General features: G+C 43.9%; 1 protein-coding gene across 3 annotated transcripts in view; it reads right to left on the bottom strand.

Annotated features, from left to right (window-relative positions):
• The window catches only part of LOC135542626 (ATP-binding cassette sub-family C member 4-like), a 30,401-nt gene extending 12,204 nt beyond the window's left edge, over positions 1-18,197 (bottom strand). For 2 of the 3 annotated variants that reach the window (XM_064969732.1, XM_064969733.1), the window contains exons 1-15: positions 17,995-18,197; positions 16,200-16,310; positions 14,857-14,977; positions 14,478-14,702; positions 13,866-13,955; positions 12,741-12,904; positions 11,047-11,172; positions 5,978-6,227; positions 5,127-5,234; positions 4,334-4,423; positions 3,638-3,829; positions 2,838-2,932; positions 2,645-2,731; positions 609-705; positions 175-384 (exon numbers count right to left, since the gene is read on the bottom strand). In XM_064969732.1, coding sequence (XP_064825804.1) covers positions 175-384; positions 609-705; positions 2,645-2,731; positions 2,838-2,932; positions 3,638-3,829; positions 4,334-4,423; positions 5,127-5,234; positions 5,978-6,227; positions 11,047-11,172; positions 12,741-12,904; positions 13,866-13,955; positions 14,478-14,702; positions 14,857-14,977; positions 16,200-16,310; positions 17,995-18,068 — 2,040 coding nt within the window. In that variant the 5' untranslated portion in view covers positions 18,069-18,197. The other variant, XM_064969734.1, reaches the window with a different exon arrangement.
• Between the last annotated feature and the right edge of the window lie 4,830 nt (positions 18,198-23,027).

Below are 23,027 nucleotides of genomic sequence, written 5' to 3'. Positions count from 1 at the left end.
TTGCTGTCTGGCAAACTTCTACTAAAAGTTTGTACGCACTGCCTTGTGGACAAAAAGAGCAAGCACAGGTAACTTTTTATTCACTCCCTGCTTTGCTACAAAATATCTGGGGCAGAGTGAAAATGCTCCTCGTGACTATATCTAAGGACTGGACTGGAAGTGGGCGGGACCCACCGGAAGCTGTTCAGTTCCATCTTTAACAGAGCGTATGGAGGAGGTGTGGGAGACCTCTGAATTCTGCGAGAGGGTGCGGCTGCATGGCGAGCGGCTTTCAGTCTCCACCCCTGGGGCTTGTGGCCCCTCCTCTTCCCTCTTCAGGAGGGAGGTGAAGTCGACCCCAGAGCGCTGGAGTTCGCTGTACGTCCCCCTTGCCACCATGTGACCCTGAAACAGACACACGAAAGTCACACCCCACCAAACATCTGGAGTTTGTATGTAATGTTTAAGTCGGTCTGCATTTATACAGGTGTTCCTACGTGTGTTTACAGTGTAACCCATGGTAACCAACCACACCCGCTTGCAGTGCGGGTCCTGCATTAACTTAAGCGCAGGGTAGTGCATATGTGCTCCTATGTAGTCTTAAAGTGTGTGTGGAATGTTGAACACACCTCCTTGAGGACGAGGATCTGGTTGGCTGCTTGGAGGTACTGCAACTGGTGGGTGACCAGGATGCGGGGCTTATTCTTCAGAATACCACAGATACACCTGGACACACATGGAAATAGACACAGAGACTTTTTAGAGTACCAGATGCGCGCCGGCAAATTGGAGATTGGCCCTGTTTGAGAGGTGACAATCACTAGGGCCAGCTCACAAGTATTTGCTTTTTAGACATGGTTCCTAAACAACAAAAGCAAAATCATTTTGAAAAAATATGATCGCATCGACACAGATCAAACTGGCTCCACAAAGCTTAAGTAGGCTACCACAAAGGGAACCTGAACGCTGTTCTCTAGAAGAGTCCGCTGTTTCAGCCTAGGTAACGGTGCCTATTGAATTTCTTTGCAGCGCATACATAATTTCAGATTTTCGAAATTGATAAAATCTCAAATCTAGTGCAAAGGCATTATAGGAGCATTTCCTCTATAGCTAATACCAGACACTCACTCATTCTTCATCGCGCAGTCTTCTAATCTCCCCACTCAATTTAATGCCAAGATGTTTATATTGATGTTTGATCATTACAGCCTAGCAGGTTGCGTGATCCTCGTAATGTTACGCGGAAAATACAACTAATGGGACGCAGTATTAAATGTATATCACACTCGCCCAAATGAGACCAGTTATTTTTAGTATTTGCATTTCATTCCTTTCACTAGCAAATGCGAGTGAACTGCTGACACTTTAGAGCCCACTGAATGTCCAGCTTATGTTTGCTAACGTTAGCTTGAAACAATGAGTTTACCTTTCCACAACACACAGAGCCGAAAAGGGATTTGTCCATGTGTATGTACAGCCGACAGTCGGCAAACTCAGCATCACATCAAACAGGAGGGGCAGACGCAGGGTAGCTATGTCCAATAATGATGTATTAAATCATCATATCTGTTGACACAAACTCCATTCATGTCGGTGTGTTGCAGCTCAAATCGGGATGATTTACTCAGTGGATGTATTTATTAAAATCAATTCAAGCCCCATTCATTTCTACGTACTTTTAACTCAATCTCATACATGGACAGAATTGCATAGTTGGTAGGTAAAATGTGTGCATGTTGGCAGGTCTGTGACAGCATCCACACCAAAAACACAGATTTACACTTACAACGCTATTGAAACCTGTTCTAACCATTATAGCTTTTTATACATGTGAGCCCTGCACAGTAAAAGTGCTGCCCACCCCTCGTCACTGCCCTGCTGGTTCCATTATGAACACTTTCCAGGGGACCATGTCATGTGACAGGAAGCGGTAGAGTAGGGCTCTGTTGCCATTGTGTGCTTTGACAGTGGCAGCAGCACCACTCCTTTTCCTGCCTTACTACCCTCACTGATCCCCACCGGGCCCCTCTGCTGTGATCAGAGGCTAGGGCTGCTTTGATGGAAAACTCAGGGAGGTGGGAATAGAACGCTCCAGGCTTTCTGCTACCCTGCCAGATAAATCACCAGCCACCAACAAAGGACTGGGGGACAGGAGCAGGAACAGAATGCTTCATAACGCCCCAGAACAATAGTGGAAGTACTGTACACATTCCAGTTTATGCTTCAGTAAGTCAGTAGTTCATTCACTGCATTACAAGTAAGAGAGGAATACATTTCTGTATGCTTTGCTCATGATCCTTGGAGGTACTGTCCTTGCTTAGCCAATGTTACAGTAGCACATCTTGTTTAGACTTGGTGAGCTACCCTGTGGCAATCCCCGTGACCCCTTTATAAGGACAAGGAGAGTGAGGATTACGGTGCTGCAAAAGTCAATTCTACATCTATTCCACATTGGTTCAACATCATTTCATTGAAATGACGTGGAAACAACTTGGATTCAACCAGTGTGTGCCCAGTCGGTTTGTGTTTTCTATAGTTTTGCTCTTTTACAGTCATGTTGAGACGTGTACCGAGAGCAAAGTTCTAGCAGTGTATTGCATCACTATTCAGTTGTGTATAAATTCTTCTTTTTTGAACTGTTTAGCTGAAACTGTGGTTGACTCACTGTTCAAACAGGTGTCTCCCGACCTCAGCATCCACAGCACTTAGAGGGTCGTCCAGCAGGTAGATATCAGCATCCTGGTACACAGCCCTGAGACACAACAAGGCTTTCAGATAGACTGGAGGATATTCATCGCATCTATAGAATGTACCTCAGCTCGACTTCAAACCAGAGTAGAAATGAGTTGTGGTCTTACCGGGCCAGGTTCACTCTAGCTTTCTGTCCCCCACTGAGGGTGGCTCCTCTGTCCCCTATCACTGTCAGGTCCCCATCTGGCAGCAGCTCCATGTCCTGAAAACAGAAGGGACAATAGAGATGACAGGAGTTAATAGGACCCACAATCCCTCAAACAGGAGGACCATAATGACTATGTGCAAGACATGATCTTCCACACAGAGGGAATGCAGCTTGTACACAGTGGTAGTGTTACAGAGTGCACGGTTGGGGAAGTGACACTCACTACAGATCACTGTGTGTGTGGTTCCTCTCTAGGTTTCTTCCTAGGTTTTGGCCTTTCTGGGGAGTTTTTCCTAGCCACCGTGCTTCTACACCTACATTGCTTGCTGTTTGGGGTTTTAGGCTGGGTTTCTGTACAGCACTTTGAGATATCAGCTGATGTAAGAAGGGCTATATAAATACATTTGATTTGATTGGTTTGAAGCGTTCTCCATGGCAAGTGAATGTGTGGCTAAAAGTCCAGTCCTCTGATCAAAGAGGAAGTGTTTGTAGAGCAGATGTCTGTTTCATGGGATGTGGTTGTGAGACCTTGAAACTAGTCTCACATTGTGTTCAATAGGGCAGAGAGGACAGCGTGTATGTGTTCATGTACGAGTGTTGACAGCTCTGATGTAAGGCGTACCACCTAGAGCCCAAGGTGTTGGTTCTCTTTTGCAGTCAAAGTTCATGAGATCCAACGGGCTCAATGGAGCTTCAATCCTTGCATTTAGCAATCTCCCAGCGTTAAATACCATGAGAGCTCCATTCAGTGTGTCTTACCCTCTTGAGGGCGCAGGCTCTCAGGACCTTCTCATACTTTTGAGGATGGAGCGCTTTGCCAAACAGGATGTTGCTGCGGATGGTTCCGGGGAACACCCAGGGCTGCTGGGAGGCATAGGTCAGCTGACCTTTGACCTTCAACACCCCTTTGTCGTGAGGCAACTCCCCCAGGATGGCACTGAGCAGAGAGGACTGTGGGAAATTTGAAGGGGGAACAGGTGAGCTTGATAACATACACTGAGTGTGCAAAACATTAGGAACACCTTCCCAATATTGAGTTGAGCGTGAAAAACCCTACAGCGCTGCAGTTCTTGACAAACTCAAACCAGTCGCCTGGCACCTACTACCATACCCCATTCAAATGCACTTAAATCTTTTGTCTTGCCCATTCACCCTCAATGGCACCATGTCTCAAGGCTTAAAAATCCTTATTTAACCTGTCCCCTCACCTTCATCTACACCGACTAAATTGGATTTAACAAGTGACATCAATAAGGTATCATAGCATTGACCTGGCCAGGCTCATGGAAAGAGCAGGTATTCATACTGTTTTGTACACTCAGTGTACACAAAGGCACTGTCACAGTCAGAGCAATACCCGTTTCTGATTCACACGGTAGACAAATATTCCAGTTGCCTTGCTGTCCTCATACAGTGATGTAATAGGCTGGCACACCAAGAAACATGACCTCTGACCTTTCCAGCCCCCACAGGTCCAATGACAGCGACAAGCTGCTCTGACTTTACTGTGAGTGACAGGTTCTGGAGAGATGGGGCGTCCTGACTCTGTACAGAGTGAGAGAGGGAACATTTCAGGTTAGACTTTATTATAAGAGTTGTAATACAGTGAGAGGTTAGCATGTCTTGGGGGTATGATCTAACTTTCTCACTCATCATTATTCACATGCAGGATTATCCATAATCATGGTAGCAGCCACATTAATGTAGAAGTGTTTAGAAACATTATATTCTTATTTACAATAAGTGACATTTAACATTAATTTCTATTGGGCACAAAATAATCTGAAACAACCAAAACAAACAGCAAATGCATCCAACACAAGCTTGATGTAATCTGTGTGTGCTAGGAATTATGGGACCAAATACTAAACGGTTGACTACTTTAATACACAAGTGAATTTGTTTATAAATACTTTTGCTCCCCTAAAATGGGAGGACTATGTACAAAAAGATGCTGCAATTTCTAAACGGTTCACCCAATATGGATGAAAATACTGTCAAATTAAAGCTGAGAGTCTGCTCCTTAACCTCAGTAATATTTCAAATCTGGAGTATGTATCTGTGTGTATACATTGAGCTCAAAGTGCTGGAGTAGAGACAAAACAACTAAATTGCCTCTGTCCCAATACGTTGAGCTCACTGTATACACACACAAGTAGCGTCAAGCTGTAATAAATGTGTGTGAGATAGCAGTAAACAGCACTGTAGCTGTATTTAGGAGTCTGGGTGGCAGTGGTTGAACATTCACCGTGTCCCAGTAGCAAATCAGGTCCTGGATCTCCACATTGGGCTCTTGCTTCTCCTCCTGGAGGAATCCATGTTTGCTTTTCACAATCTCATCCAACAGGAGAAAAGTCTGAGAGTGGAAACAAGAGAGAACCAGTGATATACAGCCATGTCTCATGTTAACAAAACCACCGCGTCGAGATTGATCCCAGGCTTCGTTTACAATCGTGTTGGATCGAGATGACACATTTAACAACTTGAAGATTTTGATAGCAATGATGCCCGTTACGTCCCTGGCTTTGAACAATCAGATGACCTACAGTAATGAAAAGTCTGGCTGTGGCTCAGATAAGTCCCATGGTGATTTTACAGTCACTGATCATAAAGCATGATAATGTGACATGATTACATAATGAGTCTTAGGAGGTCAGATCCAGAGCTGGGACTTGTGTTTCACATTGGCATCTAGGCAACTGTCAGGGCAGCACGTCTAAAATTAACTAAAAAGGAACCGAGCGCAGAGACGACACCTGCACTGTCGGAAGCCAACACGTGCAGAAGACGAGTCTTGCACAACCTCAGGAGAGCTCTGGTATTGTATGGTTCACACAGAGATAATACTTACATATGTCAGAGATAATGATTAAAACCACCCAAGAAATAATGCCATGATTCACATCAGCGCTTTGCTGTTTTTACGTCTTCATTTGACATGGTTTCTTTTTAACGAGGGACAATGCCTCATAGCATCTCTACCTTGGATTAACTACAGATGCTGTGTGCTTCCCAGTAACTTTACCATATGATACCACAAATAAATACTGAAACTCCTTAAAATGGTTGCAGTCTCAGAAGCTCACATGTATTTTGTACCTTGATCCTGCGGACGCTGATGCGCGTCTCAGACAGTTTCTCTATGGCCGAGGGGAAGAAGAGGGTGACGGTGAGGCGGACGGCACCGTACAAAGACACTGCCACAAACACCCGGCTGGCTGAGATGGTGTTCCCCAGGAGGACATAGACGGTGAAGGTGATGAAGACGATGATCTTACTGGCTGCAAAGAAGGAGGCCATGTTGAGGCCTCGCAGGTAGGAGCTTGACATGATCTTGGAGATCTCTTTCCTGGGGGAAGAATGGGAGAGAGGCGTTCCATAACAAACAAACCCAGGAAGCATTTCAATAAGTATAAGACCACAGAAACAAGTCTGCATATAAATATGCCTGAGGATGCTACATGATTGACATGAAAACCAGGACGACGACACACTGATAACATGGCTTTGATGACTGTTGGTTTATCTGGCCACTTTTCTGAGTCCTGCAAGTATGTGTAAACACGTGTGGATATGCAAAAGGAGAGCAGCAGGGTTGTCCTGTTGCATGGGGAGAGGTTGATGTGCACCACAGATTCACTCAGTGACATTATTAACCACTGCACGAGGAATCCGTATGTAGCCCTTTATAAAATTGCTCAGATTGAGTATTTTTATCACTGGGATAAACCATGGGCACTTTGTTCTCCTTTTACTAACAGCCAGGTGACAGATTTAGACAGCCTTATGACTGGATAGTAGTAGCATGTCCATGTCACAGCTCAGAGGTGGAGAAGCAGAGCTTGTCGACACCTGTTAACATGCCAGTGGCTTTGTGCCAGCTCTGTGATCCGTTGTCCATTTTAGGACATCGTAATATACACAGTGTACAAAACATTAAGGTCACCTTCTTAATATTGCGTTGCACCCCACTTTTGCCCGTAGAGGAGTCTCAATTCGTTGGGTGGTGGACCATTCTTGATACACACAGGAAACTGTTCCATGTGAAACTCAGCAGCATTGCAGTTCTTGACACAAACCGGTGTGCATAGCACCTACCACCATACCCCGTTCAAAGGCACTTAAATATTTGGTCTTGCCCAGTCACCCTCAATGGCATGCATACACAACCCATGTCTCAATTGGCTCAAGAATACTTCATTAACCAGTCTCCTCCCATTCATCTACACTGACTGAAGTGGATACAACAAGTGACATCAATAAGGGATCATTGCTTTCACCTGGTCAGTCTTTAATGGAAAGAGCAGGTGTCCTTAATGTTTTGTACACTCAGTGTACATGGTGGTTGTGTGTCAGAGGCCCTCTAGCAATACCACACCAGGCAATAGTGGTGGTTATGAAAAGTAGGGTCAGGTGGTATCCAGATTTTCATACCGCTACTGTAACATACCAGGGTATGGTGTTCCCGGCAATGCACACAAGGGGGCACCATTTCTCTTCAAACAGTCATATTCAATCAATCCCTATACCAGTCTGCTGTTCCCACATGCTTCAAGAGGTCCACCATTGTTCCTGTTCCCAAGAAAGCTAAGGTAACTGAGCTAAACGACTAACGCCCCGTAGCACTCACTTCCGTCATCATGAAGTGCTTTGAGAGACTAGTCAAGGACCATATCACCTCCACCCTACCTGACACCCTAGACCCACTCCAATTTGCTTACCGCCCAAATAGGTCCACAGACGATGCAATCTCAACCACACTGCACACTGCCCTAACCCATCTGGACAAGAGAAATACCTATGTGAGAATGCTGTTCATCGATTACAGCTCGGCATTCAACACCATAGTACCCTCCAAGCTCGTCATCAAGCTCGAGACCCTGGGTCTCGACCCCGCCCTGTGCAACTGGGTACTGGACTTCCTGACGGGCCGCCCCCAGGTGGTGAGGGTAGGTAACAACATCTCCTCCCCGCTGATCCTCAACACTGGGGCCCCACAAGGGTGCGTTCTGAGCCCTCTCCTGTACTCCCTGTTCACCCACGACTGCGTGGCCACGCACGCCTCCAACTCAATCATCAAGTTTGCGGACGACACAACAGTGGTAGGCTTGATTACCAACAACGACGAGACGGCCTACAGGGAGGAGGTGAGGGCCCTCGGAGTGTAGTGTCAGGAAAATAACCTCACACTCAACGTCAACAAAACTAAGGAGATGATTGTGGACTTCAGGAAACAGCAGAGGGAACACCCCCTATCCACATCGATGGAACAGTAGTGGAGAGAGTAGAAAGTTTTAAGTTCCTCGGCATACACATCACAGACAAACTGAATTGGTCCACTCACACAGACAGCATCGTGAAGAAGGCGCAGCAGCGCCTCTTCAACCTCAGGAGGCTGAAGAAATTCGGCTTGTCACCAAAAGCACTCACAAACTTCTACAGATGCACAATCGAGAGCATCCTGGCGGGCTGTATCACCGCCTGGTACGGCAACTGCTCCGCCCTCAACCGTAAGGCTCTCCAGAGGGTAGTGAGGTCTGCACAACGCATCACCGGGGGCAAACTACCTGCCCTCCAGGACACCTACACCACCCGATGTTACAGGAAGGCCATAAAGATCATCAAGGACATCAACCACCCGAGCCACTGCCTGTTCACCCCGCTATCATCCAGAAGGCGAGGTCAGTACAGGTGCATCAAAGCTGGGACCGAGAGACTGAAAAACAGCTTCTATCTCAAGGCCATCAGACTGTTAAACAGCCACCACTAACATTGAGTGGCTGCTGCCAACACACTGACACTGACTCAACTCCAGCCACTTTAATAATGGGAATTGATGGGAAATGATGTAAATATATCACTAGCCACTTTAAACAATGCTACCTTATATAATGTTACTTACCCTACATTATTCATCTCATATGCATACGTATATACTGTACTCTATATCATCGACTGCATCCTTATGTAATACATGTATCACTAGCCACTAACTATGCCACTTTGTTTACATACTCATCTCATATGTATATACTGTACTCGATACCATCTACTGTATCTTGCCTATGCTGCTCTGTACCATCACTCATTCATATATCCTTATGTACATATTCTTTATCCCCTTACACTGTGTACAAGACAGTAGTTTAGGAATTGTTAGTTAGATTACTTGTTGGTTATTACTGCATTGTCGGAACTAGAAGCACAAGCATTTCGCTACACTCGCATTAACATCTGCTAACCATGTGTATGTGACAAATAAAATTTGATTTGATTTAACAGTCAAAAAAAATAAATGCTTACAAATTACTAGCGTATTCCCATAGCGGACAATTGCGAACAAGCGCAAGTCAACATAAACAAATTACAAGGACAGACATCTCAGCGCATGAAGTTGTACAACTATGTCAAAAGGTTTGCTGCACACACAACAAATATTAGACAGCAGGGTACTTGATCCAGGAGGGGATTGATTGTCTCTGCTGTAACCAATAATCTTGATCTTGCATGCTAGCCACTTAGCTAGCAAACCATTTACATAGCTGGAGCCCTGACTTGGAGAGAATTTATTTGGCACGTCTTAGATAGTTTTAGACGTAAGATATTTAAACAGTTGTGAACTTCAAGCGTAACTTGATCACCTCTCTTGCACTGGACAACAGTCGTCACGAAAGCTTCCGTTAACCCTGTGCTCTTTGTAAACAAACATACCATGATTGGCTCAATCAGCTGCATTGGGGCAGGGCTTCATAATGAGAAAAATAAATAAGCAACAGGCAAAATGAAGAACAAGATCTGCTTTATCTATTAACCTAGTGCACAAGATGACATAAAAAATATACATACACTCAGTGTCCAGTTTATTAGGTACACCACCCCGACAGTAATTCACATGGCTGTGACTTGCTATATAAAGCAAGCAGACAGACATGCAGTTACTGTTCGATTGAACTTCAGAATAGGCAAAGCGAGTATGATCGTCGGTGCCAGGCGGGCCGGTTCCAGTATCTCAGCAACAGTAGTGACTAAGGTTACAGAGAATGGTGCGACAAACCAAAAACATCCAGTCAGTGGTAGTCCTGTGAGCGAAAACAGCTCGTTGATGAGCGCAAATGAGAATGGCAAGAAACAGGCAAGCTAACAGGCAAAGAACGGCGCAGTACAACACCGGTGTGCAGAACGGCATCTCGGAACACAAAACTCCTCTGTCCTTGCAACAGATGACCACACCAGGGTTCCACTCCTATCAGCTAAAAACAAGATGCGGCTCCAATGGGCACGCCAACACCAACGCTTGAAAAATGAGTGGAAAACATTGCCTGGTCCAACGGTAGTCAGGATTTGGCATAAGCAGCATGAGTCCATGGCCCAATCTTGCCTGGTGTCAACGGTACAGGCTGGTGGCGGTGTTGTAATGGTGTGGGGGAATGTTTTCCTGGCTCATGTTAGGTCCATTGATACTAATTGAGCAAAGTTTCTAATCTCTGAATAATTCAGACCGTTCTGGAGGAAAAGGTGGGTCCAACCCGGTACTAGATGGGTGTACCTAATAAATTGGCCACTGAGTATATATTGACAGTATTGAAAATCATAACATGGGTATTTCAAAATACCCCAGTACACCACCCAAGCCGAATGAAAAAGGGTTCATCACTAGGATTTCAGTCGATTTGACTGACAACTATATGTTTGTATAACTTATACATTTGTGTCAGTATTACTTTGGCACAAAGTATGAGATGGACTCAATGCATTGTCTAGATAAGCTTATCTAAAATGTCTGGACAAACCCTCAGGAGACTGACATGAATGTAGTTTGTGTGTTTGACAATTTCCTTAAACAGCGTTACAACATCACAAGAAGCTGTTGTTGGTGTCGATTCCTCATCACAGAAAAATAAGAGGAAGGTATTTGGTTAAAACACATCATGGGACCGTGACTCACGTCAGCAATCCTAACAGGAAAACCAGCTGAATTGAATCATGGGTGATGGCAGAATTCTTGAAATAACACATTTCACAATCTGTAATGGGCTTTGGACAATAGCGTTTGTTAAGTAAGCATTATTACAGTAACAATATCTACAAATTTAACACTATTTCAATATTGAGTTTGTTCTGTGCAGTGGGATCTGTTCAAAAGCTTCAATGTTATACTTTTTTTTTACCTTCTGACATCATTGACCAGTGCTGAGAAGGGCTTCTCCCAGGCATACATTTTGATGATCCTGATTCCAGACACCACTTCATTCATGGTGCGTATCCTATTGTCAGTCAAGGCAGCGGTTTTACTCCTGCAAGAAAAGGACAGTTCTGAGCTATTTTTAAGACTGTAAAAACACCAGCTTCATGTGATTTTATTTAGTACTCCCACACATAGAGATACATTTGTATACAATCATATGCAAGTAAGGTTTGAAATTACTATTATTTAGTTAAATATATCTGTTTGGGCTTATTGCGGTCAATTTGCAGTCTACAAATTATTTGTAAGTGTGTTCAAGCCCCCTGACCATGTGCTCAAGAAAAAAAAAGGTAAAAAGAAAAAAGACCACTATATTTCATAGAAAAACCTGGTTTATTGACAAGACAGCGAAATGTGCCCTCACAGGCTCCATGCTGGGGTTACGTTCTCACGGGCTCCGCGCTGGGGTTACGTTCTCACGGGCTCCGCGCTGGGGTTACGTTCTCACGGGCTCCGCGCTGGGGTTACGTTCTCACGGGCTCCGCGCTGGGGTTACGTTCTCCGCGCTGGGGTTACGTTCCGGGCTCCGCGCTGGGGTTACGTTCTCACGGGCTCCGCTGGGGTTACGTTCTCACGGGCTCCGCGCTGGGGTTACGTTCTCACGGGCTCCGCGCTGGGGTTACGTTCTCACGGGCTCCGCGCTGGGGTTACGTTCTCACGGGCTCCGCGCTGGGGTTACGTTCTCACGGGCTCCGCGCTGGGGTTACGTTCTCACGGGCTCCGCGCTGGGGTTACGTTCTCACGGGCTCCGCTGGGGTTACGTTCTCACGGGCTCCGCGCTGGGGTTACGTTCTCACGGGCTCCGCGCTGGGGTTACGTTCTCACGGGCTCCGCGCTGGGGTTACGTTCTCACGGGCTCCGCCGCTGGGGTTACGTTCTCACGGGCTCCGCTCACGGGCTGGGGGTTACGTTCTCCGCGCTGGGGGTTCTCACGGGCTCCGCGCTGGGGTTACGTTCTCACGGGGTCCGCGCTGGGGTTACGTTCTCACGGGGTCCGCGCTTGGGTTACGTTCTCACGGGGTCCGCGCTTGGGCTACGTTCTCACGGGCTCCGCGCTGGGGTTACGTTCTCACGGGGTCCGCGCTGGGGTTACGTTCTCACGGGGTCCGCGCTGGGGTTACGTTCTCACGGGCTCCGCGCTGGGGTTACGTTCTCACGGGCTCCGCGCTGGGGTTACGTTCTCACGGGCTCCGCGCTGGGGTTACGTTCTCACGGGCTCCGCGCTGGGGTTACGTTCTCACGGGCTCCGCGCTGGGGTTACGTTCTCACGGGCTCCGCGCTGGGGTTACGTTCTCACGGGCTCCGCGCTGGGGTTACGTTCTCACGGGGTCCGCGCTGGGGTTACGTTCTCACGGGGTCCGCGCTGGGGTTACGTTCTCACGGGGTCACGTTCTCACGGGGTCCACGCTGGGGTTACGTTCTCACGGGGTCCACGCTAGGGTTACGTTCTCACATGGTCCATGATCAGTTTATAAATGGCCAAAGATCAGTTTATAAAGCCATTGGTATGTTCATTTGGTTTCGTATTGGGCAAGAAAAGGGAGAAAGGCACTCACCAAACTCCCTGCTTATTTTGAAAAATCTTAAGCTCAAACTCCTATCTACATTGTGTGTTACCTGAACTTGGAGAAGAGCCTTCCGAACATGGTCTGCGTTGGCATGAGGATGACGAGAACGGCCATGCCTGCGAGGCATGATGGGCCAATCTCCACCCACAGCAGCCCCAGGACGGCCGCCGCCTGGAGAGGCCCCACCCACAGGAAGTGCAGGAAAATTGTCACCTGTAACAAAGTGGGGGGGGGGGGAATCATGTGTTGGAACTCATAGGGTGAGAGTATTTCTAAACGACAACAGGATTTTGGGAGATGGTTGTACAGCAGTTGTCTCAAATTCCCACCAGCAGGCCACCAGTGACTTACAGGCCTGATGTGGCCCACAAGCCATGAGTTCTAGACCTCTGTGTTACATCTTCAACATGGCTGCTTCATCTACACTGTAGTTTGATGCTAGTCACTGAATCGGACTGTGTACGTTCCATTCAACCATGTTCTAAACAGTAATATGTAGCAGCATCTTTCCTTGACTTTGAATCATTGACCACAACATGCATCAAAACAGTAGGGTGGAGCAGGGCAGTGTTTTCCCAACTGTGGTCCTTGAGTACCCCTAACAGTACACGGTTTCATTGTAGCCCTGGACAAATGCACCTCATTGAGGGCTTGATGATTCGTTGAGCAGTTGAATCAGGTGTGCTTGTCCAGGGTTACAATAAAAATGTGTACTGTTGGGGGTACTGGGGAAATAGGATTGGGAAACACTGGAGTAACAACTCAAATGTTAATGTGTCTGCCAGGTGCCTGGAGAAGCCTGTGACTGACCTTTATCAGAATGTACAGTACTATACTTCAGTCTGTCACCAAGAAACATCCCTTTAGATGCCAAAATAGGTTACGTTTTCACCCCAGGTGTCAGCACACAGATCAAAATTAAACTCAAGTGTTAACCTGCATGGTGCCAGTCAAAGTAACAACTCAGTCAGTCTTGTGTGACTTATGCAACCTTCCAGGGTTGAAGTAACAGAGCTGATATTGGATTGGGTCTGTCTGCACAGTGGATCAAAAGTATAGGTCAATTTTCAAAAGCTTTTTTCTGCTGTTGCTATTAGACCAAGTCAGCAATATGCAAAGTGATAATATATATATATATATATATATATATATATATATATTACAAGGTTCATACCTCATCAAACTTGTTGACATCATTGGATAGCAGGTTCACTATTTGGCCTGTGGTTGTTTTCCCCATCGCTGCACTGCTGAGACACAGGGCCTGGGGTGACACAGACATTACCAAGTTAATTATTGCAAACTCAATAAATAACACCAAGTGATTTGTCACTGTCACAATACAAAGAAAATACCTACACGTCAGTTTGGAAAGGCAGTCATACCCTAGAGCAGTGTTTCCCAGCCCTCTCCTCAGGGACCACTAGTCGCTTCACATTTTTGTTGTAGTCCTAAACTGGCACACCTGATTAAATTACTCTATCAATCATCAACCCCTTGACTAATTTAATCAGGTGTGCAAATTTAGGACTACAACAAAAATGTGAAACGTATGTTGGTCCCGAGGAGAGGGTTGGGAAATACTGCCCTAGGTGAGGGGAGTTCCTTACCAATTAGTGACCTTAATTCATCAAGTACAAGAGTGGAGCGAAAACCTGCAGATACTCTGCCCTCTGTGGAGTGAGTTTGACGTGTGTGAGAGAGAGACTCATCCTTTAGTCAGCCGAGCTCAAGTTCAGAAACAACCTTGAAAAAAAAGGTGTAGGCATGTGTCTCTTATAAAGACCTTCTTGTAGATCATGTGACACATGGCTACTCGCATCTTCATGCCGGTCCTCTGGACGTGGAAGAAGTAGAGGTGATGCGTGATAGCCAGGATCAGGGTGGACAGACAGACACCAGCAGCGTAGCCAAAGGCCTCATACAGTGCGTCCATATTATCAGGATTGTAATTCTCAAAGTACTGGATCAGCTTTCCCAAGAACACTGGCTGGATCACCTTAATCACCTCCTATTGGGGGAACAAGAGAAGAGGTAGAGAATACAGAGGATATGAGGTGAATCCACAGCTTGATATATAAACATATGGCTAAGATATCATTGAAATTCCCTAGCAGTACAGGGTACCGGTAAGTCTTCCACAAGTCATGTTTTTTTCTACATACCTCAATAAGAGTAAAGATCCCCAGCACTGCGTAGGGTTTCCAGTAGCACTTGATGAGGACTTTGGTGAGTTTGGGAGGCCTGAGTTCTTTAGCAGCTTTCTGCACCTCATGGTCCCAGTGCCTGAGGAAAGACGGCTTTTCTTTTACTATGGGAGAATCGCAATTGAAATTACTTGATTTCTCATGTCCTCTCTAATGAGTATTGAGAAGGAGGCGAGGACCGACGACACAACAAGTCCCTATAGGTACCTGGATGTTCAATTCTGCATTGCATCATGTGGTGATACAAATGGGCAATCTAGGATTGGTACAGCGATTTCTTTACATTTAAATGAGTGACATGGAACACCTTTAAATAGTTCTGAAGTAACTACATTGATTTGTCATTTTAAAATATTTCGAGGTCGTTTTCCCTGCAAAAACAAGGAGTTTTTTTATTATTCAAACCACCTGCGGGCCAGATTGGACCCCTCCAATGTTTGACACCCCTGTTTCGATAAAGGCAACAGACTGGTCAGCCTGACCACATTTAACAGACGTAGGATATTTTAGTTAAATTTGTGTACCTCCATTTAGTATGATACGCTACGTTGCGTATTGAATAATGGTCCGGTTACTTAAGACAGAAACAAAAGTTGGGTGGTTGGTCGGGGAGAATGGGTACATCCAGCAACTCAAAGGTTACATGTTTTAGTCGCGTCGGGGACAACAGTAGCATTTTAGCTAACTGTTCCCCTTAAACTCTACTTTGCAGGTATGGAGAATTTAAGTTAATACTCCTAACCTGCTGCTTTAGCCGCTAACGTTAGCCACAAATGCTAATGACGCAACAAGAAGCCTGGCCTTAGAGCAAGACGTATCATACTATACATCCTCCAAGATGCTTGATACATTCAGTCATCCAATTTCTATGATGTGGTACGACCATTATTCCATTTGTAAGGTAACATATCATACTAAATGGAGGGATACAAATGTACATTCCAAATCCTACAAATTGAGTCCAGGTTGGATAGGTGAAGCTAGACAACATTATTTTCTTATTTATTCCGTTTACATGCTTCCTTTTACTGAGCTATTTCATAATAGTCCTTGAAAGCAGGCAGGACAGGCAGCCTGTAAAATATTAACAATGACATGTTAAATGCAGCAACTCCTTTCCATCTATTTATCAAAGGGTAAACAGCCAACAGAATATGGCTGTCATGATATGCTTGGTGTATAGTAGTGGGAGGATAAACATCTGGTTCGAAGACCCTTCCGCTATTACGTTCTATTTGGCCTTAATTAACCACAATTCAACAGGCCACTTCTGACTTAATTCAGAATGATGTTTGCCATACCTCTGTAGTTCCTCTCCCAGTCTCTCAGATCCATCCTCCGGAAGCACTTTGTACATGTCATCTTCCTCTAACCTCCGTTTGTATCCAATGCGGAACAAAGGATTTAGCCAGCTAACAAAAAAGGGAAGAGAAGAGATGAAGAGTTCAATACATGTAGTGTTACATTCAGGATGAGCAGGGCAATGCATGCACTAGACGAGGGGTTCCCAAACTCGGTCCCGGGCCCCCCGGGTGCACGTTTGTTTTTTTCCCCCCAGCAGTACACATCTGATTCAAATAATCAAATCTTGATGATGAGGTAGTTATTTGAGTCACTGTGTAGTGCTAGTGGGGAACAAATTGGGGGGAAAAAACTTGCACTCAGGGAGGCCCCAGGACCAATTTAGGGAAATCTTGCAGTAGACCAGTGCTTCCTAAACGTTTTCCCCCCATGTCCCCCTTTCATCTAGGGCTAGCAATTACCAGGCACCTCACGATATTATCCCAATACTTAGGTGCCGATATTATATGCATTGTGATTCTATACTGTGATTCAATGTTCCAAACATATTGCTCACCAAATGTCTGCTGCAGAGGAACAAGAGAGCTATCAGAAAACGAGTTTTGATCCGTCATAGAAATAAAAGCGCTGAAATGAACTGGCTCCCTATTTAAAAAGATGGGGAACAAGCTATGAAGGAAAAATACTGGAGATTTGGTACAGCAAACTAGCACAAAAATATTGGGATAGTCAAAACGATACATCAAAAATAATATCCCGATATGTAGCTATCAATTTTTTCCCCGGTGACTACTTTCATAATTGGTGAACATCACCTGGACATTTCTGAAGTTATAAATAGCTCTAAGGTCTGCAAAGACAAGAGGAAAAGTGCTGATGCACTACCCAATTTCGAAATTGCACCTTGTGCATTATACTATTACAACTTTCAAGAGTAAGTTGAACAAAAAAAAATTTAAAAGTTGTTTATTCGTCATCTCCCACTACCTCTCCAAGCCCCCACTGCAGTAGACAATCTACTATATTTGTGACATAGGCCTACTGGTAGCATGTCTTTGTAAAAAGCATTTATTGCAAATGCTTGAGTACCCAACTGTGTGCACTGTGCATGTAAAATGTACAAATTGTCAGCAAAGGCCTGAGCAAACAGCAAATTATGTTTTAAAGACCTACTCCAATCTCCTTTTCAGCTAATTTGCACTCGAAAAAAAACGATTTTGCTCAAAACATTTGTGTTTTACCCATTTGTACATTACTGTATTTATACGTGGGGCTGGTGTATTGTTTTTCAACAGGAAATGTCTAAATGTTGCTGGAGTGCGTCTTTAATGCAAATATAAAGCACAGCTTGTCTCATTCAGTCAAAACGAGGCATCCATCCTTTCCCTTCTGGCAGAGGTTTACCGAGACAAATGAGATGGCGATTAATAGCCTCGTTTGCGCAAACAATATTCTTGATTCATAAATTACTGGAATCTTATTTGGCATCATCCTTAATCCAAGACTGTATGAATCAACCGGAAATTGTGATTTCTCGGTGGGGAAAACCATCGAATTACATGGGTAAAACGCACTTTGTGTTAAACCATACTAGTGATTTGAGTTATAAGTGTTTATTATGACGTTATACCTCATTTAATTAATCAGCAAATCATTTAACCCCTCAAACTAAAATTAATCGAATACGTTTTGAATATCCTAACGGTACCACTTTCAGTAAACACTATAACGACTACCTGTAGAGCCTAGCTCAACTTTATTTCAATAACCCGGCGGCGAAGGTAGTTGACTTACCAGAAGAATACCTGTGAGAAAAGATTAGCTGTTGTCGATGGATTCGTCTTCGCATCTTTTTTTACCGGTTCCATATTTCCCTGCTGGCTCTATTCAAAGGCTTGGCCAACTTCCACGCGTGCGGTGCGACAAAATCTGCTAGCTCCAGTCTTCAAAACGGTTACTTTATTTCCTGTCGTGTAAACTTGGTTGCACGCACATGGTACTGGGTTAGGTTACAAGAAAGACAGCCAGGAGAATTATGTCAGCCAATCACTGATCTCGAGTCGGAATTGTGCTGTTGCACGCCACGAGCTACCGAGCGCCAAACTAGGTCGTCACTAGTTACCAGTCATAATCCCCGCCTATTTCTAAAATGTATCTTCTTAAAATGTGTTTTTAACTTAACCCTAACATTAACCACACTGCTAACCTAACCTTATGCCTAACCTTAAATTAAGACCAAAAAGCAAATTTTGTTTTTCATGAATTTTTACGAAAAGCCCACTTTGACTTTGTGGCTGTGGTAACTAGTGGAAACCAGAGAGAGCGGTGGAAATAAGGTAATTGGTGGCAAGCAATAGCAGCGGTCTCATTGAGTAATGTCCAAAATGTAAATACATAGTACTGCATGCTACATCCTTTCTAGGAGTAGAGCCAAGTTGACTCTAAGGGCGACTTCTACCTGGAGCTAACTTCGAGTTCATGAACCACCTGGTACTCTTGAAGGCATTGGTTTGTTGCGAACATGAACACTACAAAACATACCTCTGCAAACTAGTAAGGTCATTCCATCAATTCAGTGCCTTTTGAGAAGTGTAATTTAGTCCCCCGAAAACTTTAGATTTCACGTAATTTTAACATTCTGTCATCAACGTAATAAAAAAAATCCCATCTCAAAAGGTAAAATATTTGGCACTTCAGTGCCTATTTTGTGCCAAATAAAATAACAGGGTTGACGATTTATTTTTAAGTCAGCCATAAATCCCTTTGTGACAGGGGAAAAGGAAGGTCATTGTGTGAAACAGGGAGTGGCAATTGAATACAAGCGTCACAAAATTGTGTTCATTGCATCGACCTGCTCAGTTTTCTACCACAAAACACCAAAAAATGGCCAAAAACAGTAGAACCAGCTCATCTGCTTTTACTCTACGATTTGACAATTAGATGTTCAATGTTTCATTTGAATTTTAAAAAAGGAATAGTTTCACCATATTAAAAGGAGAGTTCAGTTCCAGTAGCAGTGTTGACCTTAAAATGACGGACAGATGTCAATCACTAATCACATGAAATAAATGATAATCTTCAGAAATTACTTTTCAAAGCAACAAAATAACTAGGGATTTATAATGATGGTGAAAACTTGGAGACATTTTGGGATTATGTGGGTTAAAATCTTCCTAGAAGTGACAAAAGGGTTGACAGGCTGAATATTGGCACTTCAGCAAGCCTGTATTCATAATAAAAAATCTGGTTTGTTGAATTCTCCATGTGTTCTATATTAAAGGGCACTTCATTTAATATAACATGCTTTTAGAATTCAATATTGGTGCACAATTTCTACTTATAATATCAAAGAAAAGGCACTATATTTGTGGAACGACCCTCTAACAAATATAAATGAAAGCTACAGTCTTGATAGTTTGAGCACATCAACATCAAACATATCACTGTGTAAGTGTGTGAAGCCCCCTATAACACATAATACCTATTTGTTATTTGGTTACAAACAAATAATAAAACAAAAACAATAGGATTCCTGCATCTTTGGTGCTAAGAACCCTAAATAGGTGTGACGCAAAACTAACTGTAAACCTGACTGTGTGTTCATGTTCCTGAATCCCGGCTAACAAAAACGTATCCTTAGAACACATGTAGCCTATCAGCTTTCAGGGATGTGATCTGGTTTCTCTCTCTAGCAGAATGGGTAGTAAACAGTGACACCATAACAACCATCTGTTATATATTAGTGCTGTGGTAAATATGTACTCAGTGAGGAGGTAACCTTCAAGCAATTAATTTTAACCACACCGAGAGCAACAACTTTTCAACATGCACATACATTATTCTTGTCTCTAAGCATTTTTGAATGTAATTTTCAACAGTAAAAGCTACTGTAGACCTACTGTAAGGCTCACTGAGCATAGTGCTCTCTTTTCTCTCTCGCCTCTCTCTGTATAGCCACATATATACCTGCCGCTAACATGCGTCCTTTATCTCGATCTTGTCCACATTCTGATTGTGCTCATATTTTCAGAAATGTGTCTACACATTGTATTCAAATGTGGCTCATATCTTTCCACTGTGTTCGCATTGTGACCAGATTTCCTGGTCCCTCTCTGTAAGCAAATTATTTAACAGCTACTCTTTCAAAATATTACGTGTTTATTTATTTTAAGACACATATTAAGACACATATTGATGCCATAAGTCAATGGTCCCATTGGGCACACACTGGTTGAATCAACGTATTTCCACTTAATTTCAATGAAATTACATTGAACCAACGTGGAATAGATGTGGGTGCTACCTTTCAATGATTTTATAAGGTGCAATAATAATATTTTAAATGGTTTCACTGTCCATATCTGTATACACTTGTAAGATATCCGGACGCAATGCGTGCCTGACTACTTCCAGAGGTGGTCAGGAAGATTGACGACTTCCAGAGGTGGTCAGGAAGATCGAATCACAATCAGATCACAATGCATCTTTTAATCGTCGATACTTGTCCTAAAATTTGGACAGATCAGGACAAAGGATTCAGGTTAGAACCAGGTATAAACGGGGCTTCTCTCTCTGCTACCCTATAATGATAAATCAATGAAAGAGCGGATTGCAGGTGACAGATGCACTATTACACACTCCAGGTGGGTTCTTCTTCAGATAAAGGACCTGGTGAGAGATAACCCCCCTCCCCTTCCCCCCTCCTTTCCTATCCTCCATCCCTGATCTGCCCTTTCACCACAGACAAAGGAGTGGCTCGGGAGCTTTTGAGGAAGCAGACAAGTCGTGTCCTAACTCTTTCTCTCTCTTTCGCCCTCTCTCTATCTCAAATCAATTCAGAGTTTTATTGGCATGGGTGCACATGTTTACATTGCCAAAGCAAGTGGAATAGACAATAAACAAAAAGAGAAATAAGGAAGGGAAATAAACCATCATAAATGATCAGTAAACATTGCACTCACAAAGGTTTTTACAATAATATAGACATTTCAGATGTTATATTGTTGGCTATGTTGTAACAATGTGAAAATAGTTGAAGTATGAAAGGCGAAAATAAATAAACCGATGAATATTGGTTGTATTTACAGTGGTATTTGTTCTCCACTGGTTGCCCTTTTCTTGTGTCAACAGATCACATATCTTGCTGTTGTGGTGGTATACTGTGGAATTTCACATAATCACACAATTCTTTGTGTTTCTGTGTAATCTGAGGGAAATATAGAGAATTATTGTGTCTCAAATAAAATTTTACAGTGAAATGCTTACTAACCAACAATGCAGTTTTTTTAAACAGATAAGAATAAGAAATAAAAGTAACAAGTAATTAAAGAGCAGCAGTCAAATAACAATAGCAAGACTATATACAGTGGGGCAAAAAAGTATTTAGTCATTTATTGTGCAAGTTCTCCCACTTAAAAAGATAAGAGGCCTGTAATTTTCATCATAGGTACACTTCAACTAAGACAGACAAAATGAGGGGAAAAAATCCAGACAATCACATTGTAGAATTTTTTTATGAATTTATTTGCAAATATGGTGAAAAATAAGTATTTGGTCACCTACAAACAAGCAAGATTTCTGGCTCTCACAGACCTGTAACTTCTTCTTTAAGAGGCTCCTCTGTCCTCCACTTGTTACCTGTATTAATGGAACCTGTTTGAACTTGTTATCAGTATAAAAGACACCTGTCCACAACCTCAAACAGTCACACTCCAAACTCCACTATGGCCAAGACCAAAGAGCTGTCAAAGGACACCAGAAACAAAATTGTAGACCTGAACCAGGCTGGGAAGACTGAATCTGCAATAGGTAAGCAGCTTGGTTTGAAGAAATCAACTGTGGGAGCAATTATCAGGAAATGGAAGACATACAAGACCACTAATAATCTCCCTCGATCTGGGGCTCCACGCAAGATCTCACCCCGTGGGGTCAAAATGATCACAAGAACGGTGAGCAAAAATCCCAGAACCACACAGGGGGACCTAGTGAATGACCTGCAGAGAGCTGGGACCAAAGTAACAAAGCCTACCATCAGTAACACACTACGCCGCCAGGGACTCTAATCCTGCAGTGCCAGACATGTCCCCTTGCTTCAGCCAGTACATGTCCAGGCCCGTCTGAAGTTTGCCAGAGAGCATTTGGATGATCCAGAAGAAGATTGGGAGAATGTCATATGGTCAGATGAAACCAAAATATAACTTTTTGGTAAAAAAAACTCAACTCGTCATGTTTGGAGGACAAAGAATGCTGAGTTGCATCCAAAGAGTGAAGCATGGGGGTAGAAACATCATGCTTTGGGGCTGTTTTTCTGCAAAGAGACCAGGACAACTGATCAGTGTAAAGGAAAGAATGAATGGGACCATGGATCGTGAGATTTTGAGTGAAAACCTCCTTCCATCAGCAAGGGCATTGAAGATGAAACGTGGCTGGGTCATGACAATGATCCCAAACACACCGCCCGGGCAACGAAGGAGTGGCTTCGTAAGAAGCATTTCAAGGTCCTGGAGTGGCCTAGCCAGATCTCAACCCATAGAAAATCTTTGGAGGGAGTTGAAAGTCCGTGTTGCCCAGCAACAGCCCCAAAACATCACTACTCTAGAAGAGATCTGCATGGAGGAATGGGCCAAAATACCAGCAACAGTGTGTGAAAACCTTGTGAAGACTTACAGAAAACGTTTGACCTCTGTCATTGCTAACAAAGGGTATATAACAAAGTATTGAGAAACCTTTGCTATTGACCAAATACTTATTTTCCACCATAATTTGCAAAAGAAGCTGTTTAGAAGCCTCTTGGATATGGCTTGGGGGTAGAAGCTGTTTAGAAGCCT

Source organism: Oncorhynchus masou, chromosome 6 (assembly GCF_036934945.1).
Source record: "Oncorhynchus masou masou isolate Uvic2021 chromosome 6, UVic_Omas_1.1, whole genome shotgun sequence".
Taxonomy (NCBI): Eukaryota; Metazoa; Chordata; class Actinopteri; order Salmoniformes; family Salmonidae; genus Oncorhynchus; species Oncorhynchus masou.
This window is presented reverse-complemented; position numbering and strand designations above follow the sequence as displayed.